This window comes from Haliotis asinina, chromosome 9 (genome assembly GCF_037392515.1).
Source record: "Haliotis asinina isolate JCU_RB_2024 chromosome 9, JCU_Hal_asi_v2, whole genome shotgun sequence".
Classification (NCBI taxonomy): domain Eukaryota; kingdom Metazoa; phylum Mollusca; class Gastropoda; order Lepetellida; family Haliotidae; genus Haliotis; species Haliotis asinina.
In genome coordinates, this window is record NC_090288.1 from 63,518,001 (window position 1) to 63,544,481 (window position 26,481).

Consider the following 26,481-nt stretch of genomic DNA (forward strand, 5'->3'; position numbering starts at 1 on the left):
TATTTACAGACTGCTGCCATATAGCTGGAATATTTCTGAGTGTGACGTAAAACTAAACGCACTCACTCAAAGCAAAGGCATCAGTTTGTGCAGGTTAGTTCATGAATGCAAAACTGTCTCCTCATGTGATCCATACTTAAGAAATGAGTCAATATTGTTTCACAGCCCAGCCGAAGTCTTATTACAGTTACGGAATATCATGGTAGTGGGTACTACGTAATCTACTAGTCAGGTGAACATAAACACTACAATTTTTGCCATTAATGCTGAATTCAAAGGAGACCTGTCTTGGCAGGGATAAACAAGACTCAGCCAAGGCCTCAACAGTCATATGTTCAACATAAAACTACAATGTGAAAAGGAAGCATGAAATTGTCTTATTGTTCTATTCAAACTTTCTTTCAGCAAAGAATACTGAAGTAAGTCTGCCTCAGAAACTCTGATCTAGTCTTGACAATGTCTGTTTTATGTCATGCATGGGCGACTGATGTCTTCCCAAAGGAAGAGAATCATTATAGTTACCACTGACTGACCAATGGACAGACAGATGTGAAACATAACTTGTGAATGTCATTGGTTGCCTGCAGATGACATTTGTTGCAAATTATTCATTGTGAATGACTATGGTTACCTGATGGGGAGATTTAAGTTCCTGCGGTGCCCTTGCGAACAGGAAGTGAATGGCAGTGCTGTGCGGGATGATGTCCCCGAGAGCTGGGCTCTGTGCAATATGTTCCTTGGTTTGGAACAACAGCGGTCTGCAAGGTCAAGGACATGTTCATACATCCACCATCACTGGGATCATTTGTACTGTTTCTCAGCTTACAGAGGAAATGCTGAACATGAAAACGTCAATGATGGATGACATGACTACTGAAAAAGAGTCATGACAGAAGTCTGGAGTGTAAAATATGGGCAAGTTATTTTGAAGGCTCTCATAATCTAAGGCATTGTTTGTTTTAAGGCTGTTTTCCTACCTGAAAGACCGGAGTAGTTTATATGCTTTGCCAAGGTCAGACACTCTCCTGCAAAATGGTGAAATCGCCAGCTCCATTTGTGCGAAGTCAGCGGCAAGTCTTAATTTGCCTCCCTCACCAAGAGGCCGCGTGAGACTGGCATGACGGATGAACAGGTCTGCACACCGACAGGCAACTGGGTGGATGCTGGTGGGAAGATTAATACATAACATGTTCTATTGCGGACTCTACTTGAATGGAATGGAATATGTTAATAAAACAGTTCTACAAAGACGGACTGAACAAAGTGTTCTACTGACAAACAAATGTAAGTTGAGCACCGACCTGACAACTGACCTGTATCGCCATGTATGAGTGCTACCCACTGGCATGTCATTGTGAGCGAAGGGGCCAAAGGTTGTCTGTGATCAAGTGTAGTCCGATGGGACAAGCTCGTGGCAGAATCAATTTCATCGTCATGTAGGCACTAGCTTACACCTGCTTTCCATTTCATAAACACTTTTGCTTAATGATGTGCACCACCTACTTCTCACACCAATAACTGACTATCTAGTACCTTCTGATGCCTCTTGATTCATGATCAACATTACAAGAAGTATTTCTGAAGATGGAACTATGATTATTCTCATTGCTCTTTGACTAACCAGACCCTTGAAGGTCCCGGGGTAGAACAGGCCTTCAGCAACCCATGCTTGCCATAAAAGGTGACTATGCTTGTCGTAAAAGGCGATTTACAAGATCAGGTGGTCAGGCTTGCTGACTTGGTTAACACATGTCATCGGTTCCCAGTTACGCAGATCAATGCTCATGTTGTTGATCACTGGATTGTCTGGTCCAGACTCGATTATTTACAGACCGCTGCCATATAGCTGGAATATTGTTGAGTGCGGGGTAAAAGTAAACTCACTCACTCACTCACTCACTTTGACTAACCTGTCCATGATGAAGTCTCGACACCGGAACTGAGAAAGGTAGTCGGACTGACATCGCAACACGAAGCCCTGCAGCTCTCGCATGTACAGAGAACACTGAGCTTCAGTCTGGTTGTCACTAGGGGCAGGGCTTTAAGACAGAAATACAAAGGTCAGTATACAGAGGACACTGAACCTCAGTCTGGTTGTCACTAGGGGTGGTGCTACAAGGCAGAAATACAAAGGTAAATATATAGAGGACACTGAACCTCAGTCTGGTTGTCACTAGGGATGGGACTACAAGGCAGAAATACAAAGGTAAATATATAGAGGACACTGAACCTCAGTCTGGTTGTCACTAGGGGTGGTGGTTCTACAAAACAGAAATAGAAAGGACAATATACAGAGAACACTGACACAGCCTCAGTCTGGTTGTCACTAGGGATGGTTTTACAAAACAGAAATAGAAAGGACAATATACAGAGAACACTGACAGAGGCTCAGAACCTGCACCAGAAGACCGGAATGTCCAGGACAGATGTGCCACATACCCCGAGAAGTCCTCCTGGTGCATGGTGAGGATGATAGCCTCCAGAGCATCTGAGATGGAAGACAGCAGTGGGTTGATGGCGGCACCCATGAGAGCCACGACTCCCTGAAACAACAACAGCTTTCTACAGCACCAGGAAGCATAGTGTTATACTGGTGGCTGCATATTAACCATAAAGACCTGCAGACCTGAAGATACATCACTAATGAGACATACCTGTTGAGCTTAAGGAGTGTTACTAATGTGACATAACGAGACATACCTGCAGAGCTTAAGGAGTGTTACTAATGTGACATAACGAGACATACCTGTAGAGCTTAAGGAGTGTTACTAATGTGACATAACAAGACATACCTGTAGACCTTAAGGAGTGTTACTAATGTGACATAACGAGACATACCTGTAGACCTTAAGGAGTGTTACTAATGTGACATAACGAGACATACCTGTAGACCTTAAGGAGTGTTACTAATGTGACATAACGAGACATACCTGTTGAGCTTAAGGAGTGTTACTAATGTGACATAACGAGACATACCTGTAGACCTTAAGGAGCGTTACTAATGTGACATATCGAGACATACCTGTTGAGCTTAAGGAGTGTTACTAATGTGACATAACGAGACATACCTGTAGAGCTCAAGGAGTGTTACTAATGTGACATAACAAGACATACCTGTAGACCTTAAGGAGTGTTACTAATGTGACATAACGAGACATACCTGTAGACCTTAAGGAGTGTTACTAATGTGACATAACGAGACATACCTGCAGAGCTTAAGGAGTGTTACTAATGTGACATAACGAGACATACCTGTTGAGGTTAAGGAGTGTTACTAATGTGACATAACGAGACATACCTGTAGACCTTAAGGAGTGTTACTAATGTGACATAACAAGACATACCTGTAGACCTTAAGGAGTGTTACTAATGTGACATAACGTGACATACCTGTAGACCTTAAGGAGTGTTACTAATGTGACATAACAAGACATACCTGTTGAGCTTAAGGAGTGTTACTAATGTGACATAACGAGACATACCTGTAGAGCTTAAGGAGTGTTACTAATGTGACATAACAAGACATACCTGTAGACCTTAAGGAGTGTTACTAATGTGACATAACGAGACATACCTGTAGACCTTAAGGAGTGTTACTAATGTGACATAACAAGACATACCTGTAGAGCTTAAGGAGCGTTACTAATGTGACATAACGAGACATACCTGCAGAGCTTAAGGAGTGTTACTAATGTGACATAACGAGACATACCTGGTGAGCTTAAGGAGTTTCACCAATGTGACATAACGAGACATACCTGTAGAGCTGCCTCGATGCTGCTAATCGCTTCCTTTGGGTAGGCATCCATTCCACTCATCACCTGAAAGTACGAGCAGGTCATCACTCAGTTTGTCTACAACTTAAACAATATAAGACTCAAATTTGTAAATCATGATCTAATTACATGTGTGAGTGAAAGAGCAAATCACACAACTGGATTTTTATTTAGTAGGACAACAGACAGCAATGAAGTAAGAAGTGAACCCAGGTCCCATGGTAAGCAAACACTTGTACTACAGGGCCAGCTTCCAACACCTTGAAGTGATATGATTCACATCATTGCTTGGTTCCTTGCAACATTCAGCAATATGACAACTGCCTCTAAATAACTGAGGCGGTCCAGGCAATACAATGAATGATAGGCAACTACTGATGCCATCAGGGTAAAATAGAATGCAGTCGCTGGATCAGTGAAGTCACCTCGTATGACCAGCTCACTCCCTCACTGGTAATACAGAACAAGTTGTTACCTTGACGACAGCCTGGTGCAGCTGGTAAAGGGTGTTGACCACACTGGCGTTCCTGGACTGTCCTGCTGTTGGAGCTCCGATCACCTGGCTGGCCTCTCCGTCCGTCGATAGCTGTGGCAACATGTGAACAAGTGTTATCTTCATATCATCTACCTGATTGAGACAGTATCTTTCTTAACAAATGTTTATCTTTTATCAAGCCTCATAACTTACAATGAAACAGCTCTACAAGGATTGTGATCCACAATAACACATGGTAAGATAAGAAATGAGTGACTTTTGTTTTATTCTATAAACACTGTGCTTTGCAGGGTGAGTGGTTTATACTTTTTTCCACCTTTTCTGATGCCAGAATAACTTTGGAAGTATAAAGTACTCTGTAAAGATCTAGCCTGTGCAAGTTCTACTGTCAAAACTTCATTGTCCAGACAATGGTTAAAGCTGACCTTTAAAAAACACTGTATGCTTCCTGAACCTTTTAATGTCACCTTCTATAACTAACTGCATCACTCAAGCATTACATGTGAGGAAATACTGAATTGTCTGGAACCCCAGGTTTAAAAATAGCAGCCACACCTCGTATCATCACGGTGAGTCAGAACAGAATAACCATGTAATGACTGACTTTCTTTAAACTGCTCTGTTTTGAGAGACGTTCATCTACCACCTGTGATCACCATGTGTGTCCGTGTGAAACACCACTTACCAGCTGTTCACTCTTCACACAGAACAGCTGCACAGTCTTGGCAACGTTCTTGGCCACAGTGACGCTAAGTTTCCCATCCACACTGGCCACATTCAGCTCACTGTCAACATAACATGTCATCAGTGAAACATACCCAGTTGTAAACTCTTGTCTGGCAGGTGCATAGCAAGCCCATAGGTTGCAAAGCTTTACATTTAAACACACTGAGGGCTTTACCAACTTTTCAGCAAAAATCATGTGTCAGCGCACATAATGGTAACTACATCCCTGTTGGGTTTGCATGTCATCTGTATCAACAGCCTCCAGTTGAACAGCAGTATGTGTCTCTGGATAAGTATTGTAACAGTGTTCAAGATGTGCTCTGGAAGTGAACACAACCTCCACTTTCAGTCTAATTGGAAGCTGTAATGTATCCCCAATTTATTTTCACAAGTCACAATCTCTCAAAAGGCTCAGTACTAGCCATTACCTTGTTATTGTCTTGACTATGTTGTCCACCTCTTCGTGTGTTGGTGGGTTAGCTGTTCCACTGGAGAACACCAAGTTTATGGGGTCGAACAACCGAGACAGAGATTTGGACAGGTATGCATTCTCAAAGTTGGATAGAGTTTCTCTCAGTGCTTTCTCAGAGCTGAAAGAATGAGTAAAGACAATACAATACCATGACAAGAGCTGCATGACTGCACCCACCTGAAATGACATATTCGGTAGCATGATATATAACATTGGAGATCATAATTTAGGGAGCAGATATGGGAATGCAGACAGGCTATTTCAACCTGGTAATGTGGACAGGCTATTTCAACCTGGTAATGTGGACAGGCTATTTCAACCAGGTAATGTGGACAAGCTATTTCAACCTGTGTCTGCAGACGGGTTATTTCCACCAGGCTGGGCATGGGCCATTTCAAAAAGGGATGTGGATGGGCTATTTCAACCTGGGTGTGAGTATGGACTATTCCAACCAAGGGATATGGATGGGCTATTTCAACCTGGGTGTGAGTATGGACTATTCCAACCAAGGGATGTGGATGGGCTATTTCAACCTGGGTGTGAGTATGGACTATTCCAACCAAGGGATGTGGATGGGCTATTTCAACCTGGGTGTGAGTATGGACTATTCCAACCAAGGGATGTGGACAGGCTTTTTCAACCAGGGCAAAGAGTCAAGCCATCGGATCCTGACAACCCTGTTTATTTTAATGGGGTTCATGTCTATGTAATGACACCCAATCAGGTTTTAGAATTCAGACTCACTCGTAAGCATTTTCCTTGTTTCTTGCAGTTTGAACAAAGAAGTCTACTTCCTTGGTGTCATCAATAGAGGGGACATCTGGGGCAGCTGTCGGGGTCACCATCATATTGATGCTGAATTGGTGGAGTCGCTTCCATAGATCATTGTACAGACGTAAAAGTTTGGGATATTCACCCTCAAAGGCTTGTTTCAGGAACATGGAGGCTGGAGAACATAAAAATTATCTGTTCAAATGATCTAATATTATCTGAGAAAAGTACAGATTTTAAATTAAGGGCATCCTCTAACTGAAAGCAATATGTCCACAAATGACTTTCCAGGAGGAGAGGTTGGCCTGAAAGTTGTACATGTATTCTGCATTCTGTACTGGCAGCTGAACTTAGCTGTTACCAGGAAGATGTGTTGTCACACATCATATACAGGTATATAACACATTGTATACAGGTATATAACACATCATGTACAGGTATGTCACACATCATATACAGGTATATAACACATCATGAACAGGTATATAACACATCATGAACAGGTATGTCACACATCATATACAGGTATATAACACATCATATACATGTATATAACACATCATGAACAGGTATGTCACACATCATATACAGGTATATAACACATTGTATACAGGTATATAACACATCATGTACGGGTATGTCACACATCATATACAGGTATATAACACATGAACAGGTATATAACACATCATGAACAGGTATGTCACATCATATACAGGTATATAACACATCATATACATGTATATAACACATCATATACAGGTAGGTCACAAATCATATACAGGTATTTAACAAAATATTGTACAGGTATGTCACACATGGTGAACAGGTATACAACACATCATGAACAGGTATGTCACACATCATATACAGGTATATAACACATCATATACATGTATATAACACATCATATACATGTATATAACACATCATATACAGGTAGGTCACAAATCATATACAGGTATTTAACAAAATATTGTACACGTATGTCACACATGGTGAACAGGTATACAACACATGATGTACAGGTATGTCACACACATTCACACATGTCACATGTCACAACAAATCAAAGACTGACCTCCCAAACAAACTGAGGAAGAAAATCTGTTAAGTAGTACTATTACTTACTTTCAGCAGCACCATTGAACTCTGAAGTCAACATGTTGGTAACACTCTCCCAAAACTCCTGCATAATGTTCACATCTCCATGACGATGCTGCAAGAACATAAACGCTATTTCAGCACATTCTCTATTGATGGTATGTTTATGAAATATGCAAACCAACTATTTACTTGGGGTCAACATAACACAAACAAGTCAACACAGACAAAAATACTGGCAGATGGTCTACTTTTTATGTCAAGTATATATTAGTTACCCCTTCAAAGATGATATGGATTTCAACCTTTGAGGCTCAATTCAATCCACATCACCCGTAGATCTTTACTCTCCTATCATATGAATGAAAACCTCCAACCTGCAAACATGGCCGCTTTATCCCTAGCTCCCAGTATCCTCACCTTGGCCAGCTCCTCGATGAAACACACATGGGTGACTGGGTCACGCTTCTTCACCAGCACCTTCTGCAGATGTTGAATCTGTACAGAGAACAGGCCTGGTAACATGGACTCCACAATTGGTTGATATAGGTACCAGCATCAGTACCTAAGAATAAACATGTCAAAATCTTTTGACAACTATGTCTGCTTTTGAAATCTCACTATAGCACACAGTGTTTATATGCATCCGCCAGTTCACCTTTGACATCACCTATCTGTACACACCTGAGCACAAGGCATAAGATGACATCCATCAGCTGCCACCATCCCCATCTCTAACCCCATCCCAATCTCCTGAACCCTTCCTTCCTATCCTGTACATACCCCCTTCACCTTCCCCCCCTCCTGTACACACCTGAGCACACGAGGCATAGATGCTGTCCATCAGCTGTTCCATGTTGGTCCACAGTGAGGCTCTCATGGCGGCAGTGTTGCCCGGTGCTGGCATAGCAGCTTTACCAGGACCTGCAGCATGTCCAGTGTTGTGCAATACTGATGAGTTGCCCAATACATTTGGTAGTAATCCCTAGACTATATAAATTCATAAACTCTCAAGATATGCAATTTTCTGATTAAAATTTATACAAACCTGTAGAGGTTATGAATTCTTTGAAGAATTTCCTCCTTGGGGTACATATAAGCATTTTTATGTCCATTAAAAATCCCTACGACAGTTGTAACTATTTTGATAATAAAATATTTACAAAACAAAAAACTCATTTTTGTCTTGTGGGACCACCTTTACAGGGTCCCCCAGGCCCCCCTACAGCCAAGAGCAGGTAACTCTGACCGTCTACCTCACTTTTCATGCTGAACGTATCAGACAGAATGAGGGGAGGCGGGTGGCCGTACCCCAAGGAGGACATTCTTCAAAGAATTCATAACCTCTGCAGGTTTGTATAATTCTTTTTCAGAAGAAGTCCTCCTTGGGGTACATATAAGCATTAAACAGCCTCCCGAAGAGAAGCAGTTGGGAGTGGTATTCTGTCTGACAGCACAGTCCATTCGATCGAAGTGCAAACCTACAACCACACGGAAATAGAAAAGGCACCGACCTGGTCACCTGACCGCTGATGTCAATCAAGGCGGGGCGTGACAAAGCTGAGGACCCGCTTGTCAAAGCTTACATGCCCATTGGCTAGAATTTGGGAAATCCCAAATGACAATGTAAGTCGCTAACACGTCTACCAGACCTAACCGCCACTAAAAAGTCATTTTCCAACTTAACAGTTGTAACGACGGGTTGGCCAAGTCATAAACGAGAGGAGTGGGTAACCATTCCAATACTCGAGACAAATTTCACAACCGGACGCAGTCTGTCCACTCCTGCAAGAAAATGCTGTATCCGGGGGTATTGTCCCAACAAGGCACCCTCAACGGGTATGTGGAAGGCTGAAATAGCCATGGAGTAGCCTCGAATCGTAGAAGCGGCTAAGCCAGATTCTAAACGAGGCTGTAAGAACTCCAATGCTTCAACTACAGTCGAAGAAAAGGGATCGAGAATCCCTCTATTTCCACACCAGCGCGCATAACAGGCTCATCTATCCTCATACTGTACATTCGTGGAATCCCTCCACGAAGCCAGAATTGTGTCTGCAACTGATGCAGGAATTCCGCTCTTTTGGAGACGATTCCGGACAGTGGCCAGGCCTCCCACTGAATCCTGGGATTGGGGTGAGACTGGCCGTCCTGGGATAGTAGGTTCGGTCGCCGCAGTAATAGTACAGGCGGCTACACTAGCGACCTGTGTATTACCGGAAACCAGCGTTGAGACGGCCACAGAGGTGCAAGAAGCACCAGCCGCGCTGGTTGGGTGGCAAGCTAAGACAGAACTTTGGAAATCAGGGGAATTGGCGGAAACGCCGACAACACCCTGTCCGTCCAGTCCAGCTGGAAGGCGTCGGCGGCAATCGCTCTCGGATCAGGAATCCGAGAACAAAAAACCCGGAATCTAGTTCGTCACTCCAGAGGCAAACAGATCCACCTAGAACAACCCGAACAACTGGGAGATAATCCCGCATATCTCCCGATCGAGCAACCACTCGTGGGGAGCCAGAACACGTCGTGAGAGCGCATCTGCACGCACGTTGTCGACCCCCGAGAGATAGACAGGCATAACCCGTATGCTGAACTGATCGGACCATAGTAGAAACTGCCACGCCTCCTGAAGGAGCGACGGAGACACAGTGCCGCCTTGCTTCAGAATGTAGGACATCGCCGTCTGGTTGTCCATCTCTAGACAAACCACTCGGCTCCGAACCTGATCCACGAAGCGTTCGAACACCAACGTCACAGCTCTCAACTCTAGCACATTGATGTGCAAGGTCGCCTCGTGGTCGGACCATAGTCCTGACACCTCGAGGTCGCCCAGGACGCATCCCCCCCCAACCCTGTGAGGGAGGCATCCGTCTGAACTGTGAGCGACGGTACCGGGGTCATCAGAGGTAAACCTTTGAATAGATTCCCGGTATCTGTCCACCACCGCAAGTGACGTGTATCAACCACTGGGGAATAGCCAGATTTTTCTCGTAGCTCTCCGAGTGGGACCACCGTTGTGCTAACGCCTGCTGAATGGAACGCATTCTCCGAAGTGCACGTCAGACTATGTCCACCGTCACCGCCATGTTGCCTAGCAACTGAAGCCACGTTCGTGCTGAGGCAATAAGGGACTGAAGGAACCTTAACACTATGCCCTGTACCTTGAAAATGCGCTCTTGGGACAGAGAAACCACCCCTTGGCTTGTCTCGAACCTCGCCCCTAAGAAAACCAGATCCTGCGTCGGCACCAGTTGATATTTAAGATAGATAACCCAACCTAGCCTGGTGAGAATCTCCATCACCTACTGTGTGGATTCTCGACCTAGGTGTTGGGAGAGCGCTCTGAGGATCCAGTCATCCAGGTACGGGAAACAAAAGTTGCCCTGCGCCCTGGCGACCTGAGCTCGTACTAGCATGAGTTTGGTGAACACCCTTGGCACCGTGGAGATGCCGAAGGGGAGCACACGAAACTGATAACAAACCCCGTCGAAGGAAAACCGAAGGTATTTCCTGAACTCGGGATGCATCGGTACATGGAGGTATGCGTCTATGAGGTCGATTGACGTAAGCCAATCCCCTGCCTCTACAGACGAGATCACTGACCTCACCGTCTCCATCTTGAAAGACAGCACCTCTATCAAGTTGTTCAAACCCTTGAGATTTAGAATGGGTCTGAACCCTCCGTTCTTTTTGGTTACCAGGAAATAAGTGGAGTAAAACCCCATATTCTCCTGTCCTGATGGAACCATCTCTATGACTGCCTTGTCCAGTAAAGACTGAATTTCGGCACGGAGGATTGCCACCTTTTCCGGCGACTTCGGCACAGGAGTGCAGCGAATCCCGGCAAAAGGAGTAAGCTCTCGCTTCCACTGTGGCGTGTGGCCATCCCCGAGTAATAACGGGAGGCGACCACCCACAGGAATTCTGGGTAGAAGGCAAAGTGTCCCGGCCGTCGGCAGAGATTGCCCCTGCCCTTGCTCTTACGTGCCTGTAGTGGAGCAGTCCACTTCAGCGCAACCTTAGACTGAGTCGCAGGATAGCTTGAGCTGAGGACCGCAGGCTGCGCGCGAGAGGTGGAGGGTTGTTCAAGAAAGGGCTTAGAGTCCTTGAATTGACTAATGGCCTCCGCGGCCACACTAACTCCCGTCAAAGCCCCCGGGAACAGGGTAAAGCCCAGCCGGAAAGGCAGAGACAGCAGTGCCTGCTGTGTAGCCGGTGAATACCTGGCGACAGCCATAACCTACGAAAGCCCATCACAGAACACATCTGACTCGTGGAAAAACGCATTGAGTCGCGAGTCAAATGTGAATGCACCTCCGTAAGTTGCCGCTCTAACGTGGACAAGGAAAAATCCTCGTCCCCGTCCTCCTGTGACACCAGCTGCCTCTGCAGAGAGGTAGGCTGAGTGCACCGCAACCTTAAGTTGCTGCACGGCGTTCCGATATTGCTCCTCAAAGGAGCAGAAATCAAGCGCAACACCTGGTTCGATGAGGTAAAAGGCGGCAAGCGGCGACCCTGACAAGCCGACGCCTAGCTGTGGCCAGACGACCCCCCAAGCGCGATCGAGGCGTACACGCACTCGTCGACAACGGGAGGGTCAAACAGCGCATCCTCCCCATCAAGTAGCCAGTCAAGCTCCGGGAGATCGAACCGCGAACGGCTACCCTACAGGAGCAGATTAATTACCGCACTGAAGAGTGAAGGTAAAATAGGCAGTTGAGCCTCAGCCACCCTACACGGAGCAAACGCTTCCCCAGGAAGACGAAACTCCGCGGGATCGGGGGCGTCCGCAGGGACGACCACCTGCGCATAGCCCCTTGATCTCGGCTACCCTGCACGGAGTAAACACTTCCCAGGAAGACGAAACTCCGTGGAATCGGGTGCGTCCGTTGGGAAGACCACCGGCGTTAGTGCTACCGCGATCCATTCTCGTACCTGCCCCGGGGACGAACCAAGCGAAAAGCTCCGAATCGGCCTCCGTCGGTTTGCCGCAAAAAGAGGGCGTCGAGACCTCATGGGATCGACCGCCGAAGTAGGGACACCCGATGCACTGAGCGGAACCGAGGCAGGCGGTAAAGCCGGTGCTCGAACCGCCAGTTTGGTTGCCGGTAACCCCAACGCACAAGGGACCTGTCAACAAGGACAACAGACCCAGAAGAGCCGAGTTGTCCGAGTTGGCCTACCCCTGGCTCACTGAAAAACCAGGGTGCCGAGACCCCGTGGGGTCGGCTGCCGAAGCAGGGACACCCGATGCACTGAGCGGAACCGAGGAAGGCGGCAAAGCCGGTGCTCAAGAACCACCAGTTAGGTTGCCGGTGACCAACGGTACGAGACCCGATGGACCGGCGCCGGCAAGCGGAATTGCACCCGAGCTGGTGCTTGGTACAAAACCCCTAGAGCCAGCAGGGAAAACGACACCAGAGCCGTAGCTTGGATCTGACATTCCCACAGGGACAGCACCCGTGCCTGAGCCTAGACCCAAGGCTTGGGTGCACCCCGAAACTGTAACAATCAGAACCAACTAATGGTAACTGATGTACAGAAAACATACGCAATTGAACACACAATATGCAAAATATAAACGCACGGGCGATAATAAATTGCCAAAATACATTAACCCAGCTAAACAACAAAGTATAAGCGGATAAATGCAAGTAACAAGTGTGCGCACACATAATTGCGTAATGCAATAAAAAAGACTAAAAGTCTTAAAACCAACCTACCCATTTTGACTGAAACAAGAACAAATGGGTTAAGACATCTTAGCATGTAAAACATACTAATAAGAAACACGCAGGAATAAGTGAGACGCAAGCGAAATACTTCCCGCACTAAAAAGAAGCCAGAAAGACCGCCATCTTGCCAGCCACATGACAGGAAGATAGGACCCGACGGGCAAAGTTACAACAATATATGAATGAAAATTTCAGCCAAGAAATTCCAACTAACGCCCGTGCGAAAGAAAAGGAACCATACATACAGTAGCTGACACTTTCTCACTCATAATTCCGTAGGTTGATAGCACAAAAGCTATCTAAATGGACCACGCACGTATTTCTAGTCGAACGACAGCATGAAAAGTGAGGTGCGAGGTAGACGGTCAGAGTTACCTGCTCTTGGCTGTAGGGGGCCTGGGGGGCCCTGTAAAGGTGGTCCCACAGGACAAAAACGAGTTTTTTGTTTTGTAAATATTTTATTATCAAAATAGTTACAACTGTCGTAGGGATTTTTAATGGACATAAAAATGCTTATATGTACCCCAAGGAGGACTTCTTCTGAAAAAGAATTGTACTTTTAATGATTCACGCTTATTATGCTCGTTTCCTGCTTCTATCCAGACATAGTGGAACACTTGAATCCCTTGAAGTTCTCTTCATTGAAGAGGACGTAAAATCAACATTCACCCACAAGTAGCCTTCCTTTAGCCCATGCATTAGCGATTAAATAGGTCACATGAACGGCTATATTTGTCACTCTCTCCAAATCACACAGCCCAACACCTGGATTTACAGTGAGATTCATAGTGTCATGAGAGGGGGGAGATGGGAGGGTTGACCTCATGAGTCAGGATAAGTATATAATATCAAGTTTAATCAGAAAATTACATATTTTTCCTTATCCTGACTCAGGCTATAATTAGGCTTGACAGAATCCGACACAATCGGCAGTGGGTCATGCCACATCCTGGATTCTCTGATTGTCTTATTTCACGTCCTGTTCCCATGGGAACTTGAAAATGGCACTGTAGACTTGCAAACTTTTCAATGAAGGTGTCTTGTGCCATCTTTTTGTGGTTTTAGATATACTAGTGTCCTACTAGTTATATTAATGTAACTTTATCATTTGACACATGTCAAGTGAAGATGTAATCCCTTCTTCAAGTACAACCACAGCATACAATTACAGGGATATAATCACTCATGATAGTCTGATCTGATACATGCACATGGACTTTCAACCATTTTACTCCAGGGAGTGGCATCGGCAAGTCAGGGTGATAAACAAGGGTGAGATTTTCTCAGGATCTTTGAGGAACCGTTAGTTGTTGTGATACAACTAGTGGACTGAATTGGTAAATGCCAGTGACATCCTCAGTGAGGTTATGGCTCATACTTCGTGTGGGTTGGAGGCTTGTAGTGAAGCAAAGCCTGCTGCTTTATATGCTCGCAAAATAACGGTTCTCATCCACACCGATATAGTATTTCTTGAAACTTCTTATGGATGTTTCAGTTGATATCACGATAAACAGGCACATGAATTTCTGTCTCCTTGTTTTAGTCTGTTGCAGGTAGATTTTAAATGCTCTGACAGGACACAAGGATAAATCTTGCATGTCGTTTGGATCAAGATACTGTGATGGTTGTAGCTCTGACTTGAGTAGATTTAAAAGCCATCCCAACTGCGTTAGTAGACGAATGGTGAAATCTAGTTGTACTCTGAGTTGCCTGGGATCTTGATGGATTTGAATCCCGTCGTCTAGGTAGAATGCAAAACGTAGACCTCGTTGAACTTGATACTGCACGATAGGTTTGGACACTCAAGTAAACAACCAGGGGGGCAACGATATTCCAAATGATAGGTTGCACCACTGGAAGTGACGCCCCTACAACACGAATCTGAAGATATTTTTGTGATTCTTGCTGTATTGGTATGTGCAGACATGCATCTTGAAGGTCTATGCTTGCGAGGTAATCTGCCACACGTACCAGTCACCAGAGCTGGGGAAGATGTATCATCTTGAACATTGCAGGTTTGAGTAAATACTCCATGCTGAAATTCTTCATATCGTGTATGAGGCAGAACTTTTCTTGGGAACAAGGAAAATTGGGGAATAAAATCCTGGCGTGAGGTGATTTAGGCCCAACTCCTCGACAGCATTTTTTGCAAGTAGAGTTGTGATGGCATGATCCAGTTTTTCCACCTGGTTGGTCACATAGTTGAACACCATCGGCTCTCTTGTCAGTGGTGGAGTGGCTCTTAACTCTATCATGTATCCTCTGTGCAGAACTTGAGACACACAGTTGTCCTGTAGTTCGTAAAACAAACATCAGGTAGTTGTATCCAACTGTGCCATCTTCTTATACTCAACCCTTTAAGACCTGCTGCGAGACTCTGAAATAAGCTTGTAATCTTCGTCTACATCAGGTGCAGGGGAAACTTCTTTCGGTTGAACGTTGGTATATGCTGACCCTGATATTTAGTTGCTTTATCAGAACCCTGAAGGTCCCGGGGTAGAATAGGCCTTCAGCAACCCATGCTTGCCATAAATGGTGACTATGCGTGTCGTAAAAGGCGACTAACAGGATCGGGTGGTCAGACTAGCTGACTTGGTTGACATATGTCATCGGTTCCCAAATGCGCAGATCGATGCTCATGTTGTTGATCACTGCATTGTCTGGTCCAGACAGGATTATTTACAGACCGTCGCCATATAGCTGGAATATTGCTAAGTGCGACATAAAACTAAACTCATTCACTAGTTGCTTTATCAACCGCCATGCATAGATTCTCCTGAACCCTAGATATGGGTTCAATCAGCAGTATGGTGAGCGTATTAAAATCACCATCAATCATCTCATAAGTATATGCATCGCTAGATTTCTTGGAAAAGGATTCTAATCCAAAACCATCAACAATCCAAGATGTTACTTCAGTGTCTGGAAAAATGGCATCCTATTCATCCTCATAATGGTAGGAGTCCGTGTGTGAAGGCCTGCATGCAGGTGAGCGCTCCTGATAACCATCTCTAGAGGAATCAATACCCCTGAGCACAAGGGATCCCGTGGTGAGTAGTCTTGCTGATGATTCCTGTACACAGAGTTATGATGATCCTAAAAGTCTGACGCTGATGAAGAACCATGTCTATGATGACTACCTTTCTACATGGGGAGTCGCTACGACTACACCACCTCGAGGGGGTGGATTCTTCCTCACTGGTAGACTCTAAACAGGTAGGCTGTAGTGCAGTGCAGGCATGGACTGGATACTGGTATGTGGGTTACTGTCTTCATCATCTTGATGATGAGCGTCTGATCGGCTGTCCGTAGCACCTTCATGCAGGACCCCATGACGACTGCAATCTTGCTCCAGTTGCGCTGACATAATTGTAGCACTTCTATGCAGGGTTGCTGACATCAGTGTGGACGACTACGGAGCTCTAGTGGCCTTTTTTTCCGCGAAGCATTGATCCATCATGGACAGCATCTTCTCCGTTAATTGCTGCAATAACAGACCCTGGTCGAAGCTCTGCATTGAACCTTGTGGTTGAGATGAATGGGATGGCAAACCACAAGTTTGTGACGGCTGTAGGGGTTGACCCAAGTCCTGTGTCATAGAAGAAACTGCTGCTGTCGCACTAGCCGACACAGCAGTTCAACTGAACGCTGGAACCTCTGGCAGGAGGACAGGGGCTTTGTCAAAAACGTCTGCTTCATGTGGCAAGAGTACCTCCAAATGGAGGACCATGATCTCTTGTGAAGGGAGACGATAGACGCCACTACATCAGATAACTGCCCCTGGGAACTGCTAGGCAATTCACTAGAATGATGAATTTCAGCATCAGTCAACAAATGATTACTAGCGCTTGTCTTAGTATTTTACCCGACACGACTTGGTTATGCCCTCAATAATAATCCTTCGCATGCCTAAGAACAACTAAAATATAACGATGAATACAAGTTAAAAAGGCAAATACATTATGTATACATTGGTAACAATTTGTTATATACAGATCACACACTGAGTACAGCTGTGATTTGGTTGATATAAGGCTGAAATGAGAAAAGGATATGTGCCGTATTGGGACTCCAGTAACCCCACGTCCGTCCTCTAGGGCAAATAAGGTGAGAATGAAGAGCAAGGCATGTCATGTGATGCTTATGTGCCAAAAGTGCACAGGCTCAGGGGAGGCTATTCATAGGTGTGGAATGATCATTTGTCCACTTTAATCAAGGGAACTTCACAGGATTCAAGAGTTCCACTATGTTTAGATAGAAGAAGGAGCCAAGCATAATAAGCATAAGTCAGGATAAGGAAAAATTCAACAGTTTGATTATCATACATATGTGAAGATCTGGATTAGAATTTATGTTCAGGACCACATGCATGTAATAGGTGAGTAACTGGAATCAAGAATTCATTCTTGCTGACTTGAATTACACATGTCAACATGTCCCAATTCCATAGATCGATGCTCATGATGTTGATCACATGCATAAGCCATGTCCAGTAAGTGGCATGGTTCTCATCAACACATAATGATTGATCCTTAGTACTAATCCTAATATGCTATCTACTTGTTTTTCATTCAAGTTCGTGGATTCACTGGTCATAAGGGGGACATGGGTTGATGTACCCGTTTAGGGAACATAAACTAACATCGAGGGTACATCAACCGATGCTCTGAGGACCAGTGAACAATGTATTTATCTTACTGAATAGTTTAATGATAATTTTGAATTGTTTGAAGCAATGATTTGAATTCGTAAAACATTGGTAATTTCCATGCATAATACATGATTCAATGTAACTTGAGATAAAGATTGACTACAGAGAAATACCAAGTGAGTTTGGCATTCCCAGCAGGGGTACTCAGAAAATGTTACTTGTTTGTAACCTGGGTACATGGAAAATAACAGATGCGTGCTCACTCAATCAGAAAACAACATTTATGTGTGAGGGAAGATAATATTTGTTGTCAGAGGATGTATTATACAGGAGTCTTACCTCGGCTGGTACCCTGTGCATGTGACAAGGTCTGAACGTTGATACAACTCCTAACACTGCCGTGCAATGCCTCCTTACAACCATTGATGACCTTCTCAACCACTGTGTGGAGACTGGTGAGGTTGTGGAACACCTGTAGGGCTGTGGCCACCTGGGTTTGGTTCTGTGGATTACAGTGGATGTTTGAATAGGTGAACAAAATACACAGGAAATAAGCTGCAAAGTAATTGTGTCCTCATCATTACCACAAGTATCTTTGACAGGTAAATGGAGAGAGACAGGTGTGAGAAAGGTACGACTTACAGGTGAGAGAGCAGCAAGTGTTACCTGTGTCTCCATGCCTTGCTCTAGCATCTTTTGAGCCTGTGTCTCCACCTCCTTCCTTGCCTGCTTGATGAACCTCCGGTCTGTGTCTATCACCTCGATACCACTCAGGTCTACACCTTCGCACACATAGTCTAGAAAGACAAAAACATTAGCTGGCAAAATGGACTTTGTTAAATTGGACCTAATAGTCAGACAGTAATACTGATGGCAACTGCTGCCAGTCAGATCACTAACATATTGTTGTATCGAAACAAGGTGATGTTGTGACTCTTTATCTTTAAATCACTGGTTTCAGGAAATTGATTCAAGAATAATGTTGAAGAATAACAAACACAAGAACTGTTGTTTTTAGAAACAGTGAGCTAGGTCTGACATTGTTTTCACTTTTTTGCTGTATGTGCATGACACACTTTGAACTTGTAATTTCAAAGGCACTCATAAAGAACCTTGACAGTGACAATTCCTACCCAGTTCATTGAGACTCTGTGCAGCCTTGGTTATCTCCCTTGAACCACCCTGCAGCTGTGTGTGGAGGCGTCTACTGAGATACATGATTCGGATGATCCTCCGCAGCAGGTCACATGTCTCCTACAAGAAGCAGTATGTGTGTCAGTGATGTGGGAAAACGTTGCCAGTGCTCACTTAATACTTTCAAACCGTTAACTGTAAATGCCTGAGTATCAATAGTCTCCTACCAATACCTGTAAATGCCTGAATATCAACAGCCTCCAACCAATACCTGTAAATGCCTGAGCTCAGTATCAACAGTCTCCAACCAATACCTGTAAATGCCGGAGTATCAACAGTCTCCAACCAATACCTGTAAATGCCAGAGTATCAACAGTCTCCTACCAATATCTGTAAATGCTGGAGTATCAACAGTCTCCTACCAATACCTGTAAATGCCGGAGTATCAACAGTCTCCAAACAATACCTGTAAATGCCGGAGTATCAACAGTCTCCAACCAATACTTGTAAATGCCTGAGCTCAGTATCAACAGTCTCCAACTATTACCTGTAAATGCCGGAGTATCAACAGTCTCCAAACAATACCTGCAAATGCCTGAGTATCAACAGTCTCCAACCAATACCTGTAAATGCCAGAGTATCAATAGTCTCCTACCAATACCTGTAAATGCCTGAGCTCAGTATCATCAGTCTCCAACCAATACCTGTGAATGCCTGAGCTCAGTATCAATAGTCTCCAACCAATACCTGTAAATGCCGGAGTATCAACAGTCTCCTACCAATACCTGTAAATGTCTGAGTATCAACAGTCTCCAACCAATACGTGTGAATGCCTGAGCTCAGTATCAACAGTCTCCAACCAATACCTGTAAATGCCAGAGTATCAACAGTCTCCAACCAATACCTGTAAATGCCGGAGTATCAACAGTCTCCAGCCAATACCTGTAAATGCCTGAGCCCAGTATCAACAGCCTCCAACGAGTACCTGTTAATGCCTGAGCACAGTATACTTCTCTCCAACCAATATAATTCTCTCCAACCAATAACTGTAGATACCTGGGTATAAGCAGTCTCCAACTCATGCCTATAAATGCCAGTGCTCAAACCTATAGCTGTAAATGCCCAAGTATCAACAGTCTCTAACCCCTACCTGTAAATGCCTGAGCTGTGTAGTCCGAGCAAGTATCTTGCTGTATGGCTCAGATACCTTTGTCCGGATTCTGAAAAGTAAACCTTCATATGACCAGCTCATACCTCACAACCCACTGGAATCACCAAGACAACATATCAGTAATCTATAACATTAGGTCTGAAGTGTATACCACAGTTTACATTTGTGCAAATAGAATGTGACAATGCATCATGATCTGTCAGTGTTATAGCAATTAGTGCAGCCTTACATTTATTACCTGTAACATGCTCCATACTAAACTTGCATATGATATAGCGTAAAGAAAAGCAAGATTTATGGATGTCACTTTCTTTATTGTGAGTTTCCGAGTATTAGCTTGAGAGCAAGCCTACCTTCAGAGAAGTCGTATTAATCGCAATAAAGAAGCTGGCATCTATCCATCTTGCCTTTCTTCTCCATTCCACTTCTAAATGCCCCTCAATGATCTGATGATATAGTGTTAATTTCATGACCCCTCTCACCTGTCCAGAGCTGCATGGACTCACTGACCGTGTCACATTTGCATGACTCTGTGATATTTAATATATACGACAAAATGTTATGGATGTCAACTTCTTCTTTATTGTTTTCAAAATGTTTCTGGATATTCCTGGCTCCTCCACCCAACGAAGGGGCAAGAAATAGTCCAGAAATGTCGAGAAAACAATAAAGAAGAAGTCGACATCCATAACATTTTGTCGTATATTAGAATACTGACTTCTAATTGCCTCTCAAGAACCTCTGTGATATTTACAGAACAGACTAACCTGTCCATGGCTGCAAGGAGAGACTGTGTGCGAGTCTGCATCATTTGTAGAACACCTGCAACAAACAGAGTTGCTACACTTCGGACCAAGTGGTCATATTTACAACAGAGCCATCAATTAACAACTGAGCTGTCACATGTAGAACCAAGTTAATTCATCGTGTAGTGACCTAGTATATAGATGTTGATGTTCTACGGATCAAACAGGAGCCTATAATGAGAAATGGGGAGATAAATTAGAGTGCCTTGCTTAAGTTAACTTGTTAACCATACAGATTTGAAATAGATCAACAGAATAGAACAGACTTGACATTGCCACATCCATGCCATATGACATTACAAACACCTTATACCCACCTCCAGATGGGAGGTTTATTTTGCTTCAGTTATCTAAATAACGATAACATATACGAACATGCTCGCTTACAAAATCCTGAGAACAAGCCTACCTTCCAGGGTTTCCACACTCGTGGCCTGTGACAACAGGTCTTCATGGTGTTCCACAATCTGAAAACAGTGACGCCTCAAACTTTAACACTTGCTGCAAGTTAGCCCCACACTGCACTTACCAAAACGTCATTTTTGTATTAAGATTGGTATTTTATACTTATCCTGACTCATAGTGACTTCCACAAGCCGAACACAAGAATTAGTGGGAATTCACCATGCCTGAGAAGGGAGGGGAGCGGTTGGGAGGACTTGACATCACGAGTCAGGATAAGTATAAAATATTTTTTCTTATCCCGACTCATGCTTATTATGCTTACAGAATCCAACTAAAATGGCAGTGGGTCAGGCCATGCTGGATTCCATTCACTGTCATTTAAGTATGGCCAGCAGTCCAGTTCTCCCAATACTCCTCTGTGAGATAGGGGAATCACATCCAGTAAAACTTGTCTTCTCTTGAAGCATTCGTTGACTGGAACATGATGATACATAGATTACCTAGCAACCTGCTTATGTCTAATGCAACTGTATGTCAAGATTTCCAATCAGTCATGACCCTTCATCATGTACAAGTATCTTCATTACCAGTACAGGGTAATAATCACTCATACTAGTCTCTTCGAGACATGCACAGGGATTCTCAACCATTTTACCCTGCAAAACGTCTTGGTCTCAACAAGTCACGTGATAAAGAGTGAGATTTTAGATATACTAGTTTCTTCCTCCAACTAGCTATCTAAAGCAACTCTTTCTTCCTTATCATAGAGTTGTGACCCTTCTTCATGTACGAGTACCTCTTTTGCAAGTACAGGGTCTTCATCACTCATGATAAAAAAGGAATGAGTGAAACTTTGAGGAACTGTTAGTTCTTGTAGTACAACAAGTGACCCAAACTGGTGAATGCCAGCGATGTCCTCGGTGATGATGTCATGTAGATGGTGGTTGGCAAACACCATGGATGATGTCCAAAAGCAGCCTTCCATTATTGTTGTAAGCGAGCTATTTTCATGTAGAGCAGGTGTTGACACTAAGGTTCTTACTTCTAGTGGATTGGAGGCTCGTGGAGGTTCAAATCCTGCTGCTTTGTAGGCCCTCAGTATAACGGCTCTTATCCATACTGAGATAGTGTTGCAGGATACTTCTGTAGGTGTCACAGTAGATAGGAGGACAAATAGGCTCTTGAACTTTGTCTCCTTGTCAAATCGTGTACAACTGAAGTTCAGAGCATGCATTTCTGTCATCTGTGCTGTTAGGGCAAGGTGTCAACAGTTTAAAGGATATCCGATCTAGAGGCTCGTAAATGTCAGTGGTGAGATGTTGGAGTACAACATTCATGTCCTAAACTGGTGCCTTGAATCTGTTTTGGTTGTCTTCAAGCTAAAACGAGTGTAGTAGGGCAAGTGATTCTGGCACTTTCAGCAGCTAGATCCCAAATCTCATTGTGTTGACGAAGCTGAGTGTCTCTAAGAAGGTTGATAGTGTAGAATCTTTAAGTCCCCTAGTATGCCGTTGGTGACATAAGTAGTCCGCTACTTGAGGATGTGTGACTTTCAATGCTGTAAAGCTCTTCTGCTTGGTTTATGTCTCAAAACACATCCCTTTATTGTTGAATAAGTTGCAAGTATATCTACGTAGAGCTAAGGTGACTGCTTTCACCGCTCTAGTGGAGTATCCTCAATGTTGTTTCGAAGGCATTTAGAAGTTGGAGAATCAAACTAAAAGTGCTTTATGGTTCAACTTCTTTATTATACAAGGTCACACAAAGGCATTTAGAAGTTGGAGAATCAAACTAAAAGTGCTTTATGGTTCAACTTCTTTATTATACAAGGTCACACAAAGGCATTTAGAAGTTGGAGAATCAAACTAAAAGTGCTTTATGGTTCAACTTCTTTATTATACATGGTCACCTTGTATAATAAAGAAGTTGAACCATAAAGCACTTTTAGTTTGATCCTCAATGTTTCAAGCAGGCTTAGATACAATCCATACGTGGAGTTGGAACAACGTCTGACTGATGTGTGCTTGTTTGGTGTGTGGATGGACGAGAAGTTTCTTCCACTCTGGGAGACTCAGTGATGGTTGTCCTTGCTCCTCGCTGAGTACTGGGAACCATTCTCTCACTGGCCAGTAGGTACGACCAAGTGAGTTGCAGCATCGTCATCGATTATATGTTTCTGATGCCTTTCAGTAGTAAGACTGGAAGGCAAGAATGTGTAAGCATTCCTTCCTTCCCATGAGATGCTGACTCTTGTCCATGCAAACAGATGTCTGACTGATGAGTCGAAACGACTCATGTCATATCCACTCTGCTGGAGATGGTTGTACAGGATGTGATGTAGAGTCTGCCATGATCTTGCATGCATCTGGAATGTGGCATGCCTTTACCTAGAGATTCAAGTCATCGACGATGTCAAAGAGATGGAAGTTAGCTGTATCAGCATGTATGATCATGTTGAACCTTCATGTTGAATCATGTTGAATTTTCAGAGACAGTGACAAATATGGCCAGTCATGTGACCAATATTGGTGCCAAAACATAGAGGAAAGGTGGGGGTACTCATGGGTGGGTGTGAATTTACGTCCTCTTTTGAAGAAAGGAACTTCAAGGGATTTCAAGTGTTCTACTAACTTTCGAATAGAAGAGGGAGACAAGCAATTAAGCCTGAGTCAGGATAAGAAAATTATAAAGTTTTGGAAATATGCATCCTGTCTCTGTCAGATATTTTTGTTAATTATATCACACATATCATATTATTATCCTAGCATCATGACTTTTCAATCGGATAGCAGTAGAATTGTTTATGAACGAAAAATGAATACAATCTTTTCATATCGTTCAGTCTACATTCAGACAAAATGATATATTTCAGAACCAGTTACATTCCCATGTATATCATGCGTTTTCCATCGTTAATCAGCCACTGCAGTCAAAGCAATCTCAAACTTTCGCCGGACGTGACTTCACATGTTTTCGATCATTTTGTTGGCTGTATATTTTTAGCGATGTTGTGACAGTAAGGTATGCCCAAAACATCCACTCTACAGTCAAATATTTCAAATTTCTGAGATGATAAACAATTTCCCTTTTTGACTTGCTTCAAAACAATTTTAACTGATGCTGAGAACAAAACACCAGCAGAAGTAGATTTCCCATTTAATTTATCTTGCTGAATAGTATATGAGATGGAAATTCCTAGAATTCCACATCCAACTACGGCCTGATGAGCATTATCTAGAGCCTCTTGATTACACTGCCAGTAACTGGCCACTCTGGCATTCATAAGCTTCTACAAACAAAATAATTCAACTGCACTAGTTTCTGTTTAGAATTAATAGAAATGAATTTTGCAATTCATTGCCAATTTAATGTAATCGATTTTGGTGTGCCATAAAAATAAATCAATCAGCATGGTCACATGACTAGTAATGTGATCCTGTACGGTGGTATGTCAACTAAGCAAGTGAAACATAAACTGATTTAAGAAAAGATTTTAGGATTTTTAGGCATTTGATTATGAGGTAGATATTGGATTAATGATCATGAGTTAAAATTAACCTTTAGTTATTCATCACTCTTGGTGACTTGCAGTTTACTGAAGTCCCACCAATAGCGGAGATTGCCTTGTTGACATGCAGGCTGCCTCTCCTGGATTTACACACTTGCAATAATGTTTACAGGTGCTTGTCAAGAAGTATTTGTCTTACCTGCGAGTGTATTTCCTTGTCTAACAGTGAGATTCCCTCAGCTAGTTTTCCCAGCTGTTCGGAGATAGCCAGGCCTTGTATAGCTCTGTTTGCATGCGCCTTGACATCAAAGGACTCTTCCAGGAACTTCTTGAAAACATCTGCAGCAGCAAGAATACTCATAACGTCTGGAAGACACACTGTTATTATCCAAATATTATTATTATTTGTATGATTTTTGAGCCAGCTCTCCTGACCTAACCACTGGCACGATGTACAATGAACAAAAAATCCTGACTTCCGGTAAGGGCAGACAACCCAGAATGTGAAAATCTTTCTCCCTGAATATCTCCAAAACTAAAAGAGACAAATGGACCAAATTTTCACTCAATGTAGACAACCCCATTCCCCATCGATTAAACATGCAAAAATCCAGCAAGTGAAATTTTGCGCTATTTTTAAAAAACATGCAATTTTCGCTGACTTTTGCATTTTGACAGTGCTTGTCTTTGAAAATCTTCTTGATACACCATTAGAAAGCAAATACCCTGGAAAGCTTAACTTGTTCAAGGCATCTTGAGATCTTGAACAGTTTTGGAGTTATCACCCTTGAAAGTTGGTCAAATTTTCAAAGACGCGTTTTTATAGGGTTCATAAAAATGTCATAACTCTGTGAAAACACGATGGATTTCACCATTTAAGGTACCAAACTGTAGATAATTGAATGGGGAACATCTTTGCATCACATTATGGTTATGTAAAAATCAATACTTACGTCACAATTTCGCATTTCCAGCCAGAATCAACTCAAGGTTTAACAAAATGTTCCCATGCTGTACTGACAAAGAGATTTCTATTTTTAACGCCGCTATGGCACAGTCTAATTAGAACTCGAGTTTCTCTTCACCTGCATTACGCTGGCTTAGCACTGAATGGTCACAGAAATACATGAGCGTTAAGGAAATAGTCAATTCTGTAACAGTGAGTAAGTTGAGTTTTACGCCGCACTCAGCAATATTTCATTTTTATGGCTGTGGTCTGTCAATGATTGTCTGGACAAGACAATCCAGTGAGCAACAGCATGAGCATCGATCTGCGCAATTGGGAAGTTATGACAGGCCGTCCTTCCGCTGTTCTTATGTCTACAATCACAACAATCAGTGTTCGGGAAATGTCAGGCTCTAATCTTTCCTGTAGTTTGTATATATGCCTGTGCCTTCCTCGTTTTTCTGCAGGTTGTGAATTTTGTGTGTGTGCCAGCAGCATTGAATCAGTGCCAAATTAATCTAAAAACCACTGTAATGGACGGTCTAGCTGGCGTCCAAAGAAAGTGTTGAAGTGAAGATAGCCACGGTGGGTGTATGGGGGAAGTGTGAAGACCGTCAGTATTGCCTCTGAGGCAATCCTAGATTATATTTATCATGCTCATATTGGTATTCTGCATTTTTGTAATTCATATTGTTTGCAAAATTCATATACGTGCCAAGTCAAATGAAAATTACGAAATGCCCAAATTAACAACTCAGGCCTTGGATATGTCTGATACTAGTG

At 43.5% G+C, this 26,481-nt stretch overlaps 1 protein-coding gene across 1 annotated transcript in view; it reads right to left on the reverse strand.

The window, feature by feature from the left end:
- The window catches only part of LOC137295599 (conserved oligomeric Golgi complex subunit 5-like), a 41,101-nt gene that overhangs the window by 8,694 nt on the left and 5,926 nt on the right, over nucleotides 1-26,481 (reverse strand). Inside the window, exons 2-20 of the mRNA XM_067827029.1 lie at nucleotides 24,952-25,091; nucleotides 21,249-21,306; nucleotides 20,801-20,855; nucleotides 20,013-20,082; nucleotides 18,862-18,982; nucleotides 18,395-18,525; nucleotides 18,068-18,230; nucleotides 8,160-8,269; nucleotides 7,766-7,843; nucleotides 7,373-7,460; nucleotides 6,215-6,416; nucleotides 5,427-5,588; nucleotides 4,958-5,057; nucleotides 4,252-4,362; nucleotides 3,759-3,821; nucleotides 2,440-2,543; nucleotides 1,911-2,039; nucleotides 978-1,163; nucleotides 632-758 (exon numbers count right to left, since the gene is read on the reverse strand). Coding sequence (XP_067683130.1) covers nucleotides 632-758; nucleotides 978-1,163; nucleotides 1,911-2,039; nucleotides 2,440-2,543; nucleotides 3,759-3,821; nucleotides 4,252-4,362; nucleotides 4,958-5,057; nucleotides 5,427-5,588; nucleotides 6,215-6,416; nucleotides 7,373-7,460; nucleotides 7,766-7,843; nucleotides 8,160-8,269; nucleotides 18,068-18,230; nucleotides 18,395-18,525; nucleotides 18,862-18,982; nucleotides 20,013-20,082; nucleotides 20,801-20,855; nucleotides 21,249-21,306; nucleotides 24,952-25,091 — 2,198 coding nt within the window. The remainder of the gene's footprint in view (nucleotides 1-631; nucleotides 759-977; nucleotides 1,164-1,910; nucleotides 2,040-2,439; nucleotides 2,544-3,758; nucleotides 3,822-4,251; nucleotides 4,363-4,957; nucleotides 5,058-5,426; nucleotides 5,589-6,214; nucleotides 6,417-7,372; nucleotides 7,461-7,765; nucleotides 7,844-8,159; nucleotides 8,270-18,067; nucleotides 18,231-18,394; nucleotides 18,526-18,861; nucleotides 18,983-20,012; nucleotides 20,083-20,800; nucleotides 20,856-21,248; nucleotides 21,307-24,951; nucleotides 25,092-26,481) is intronic.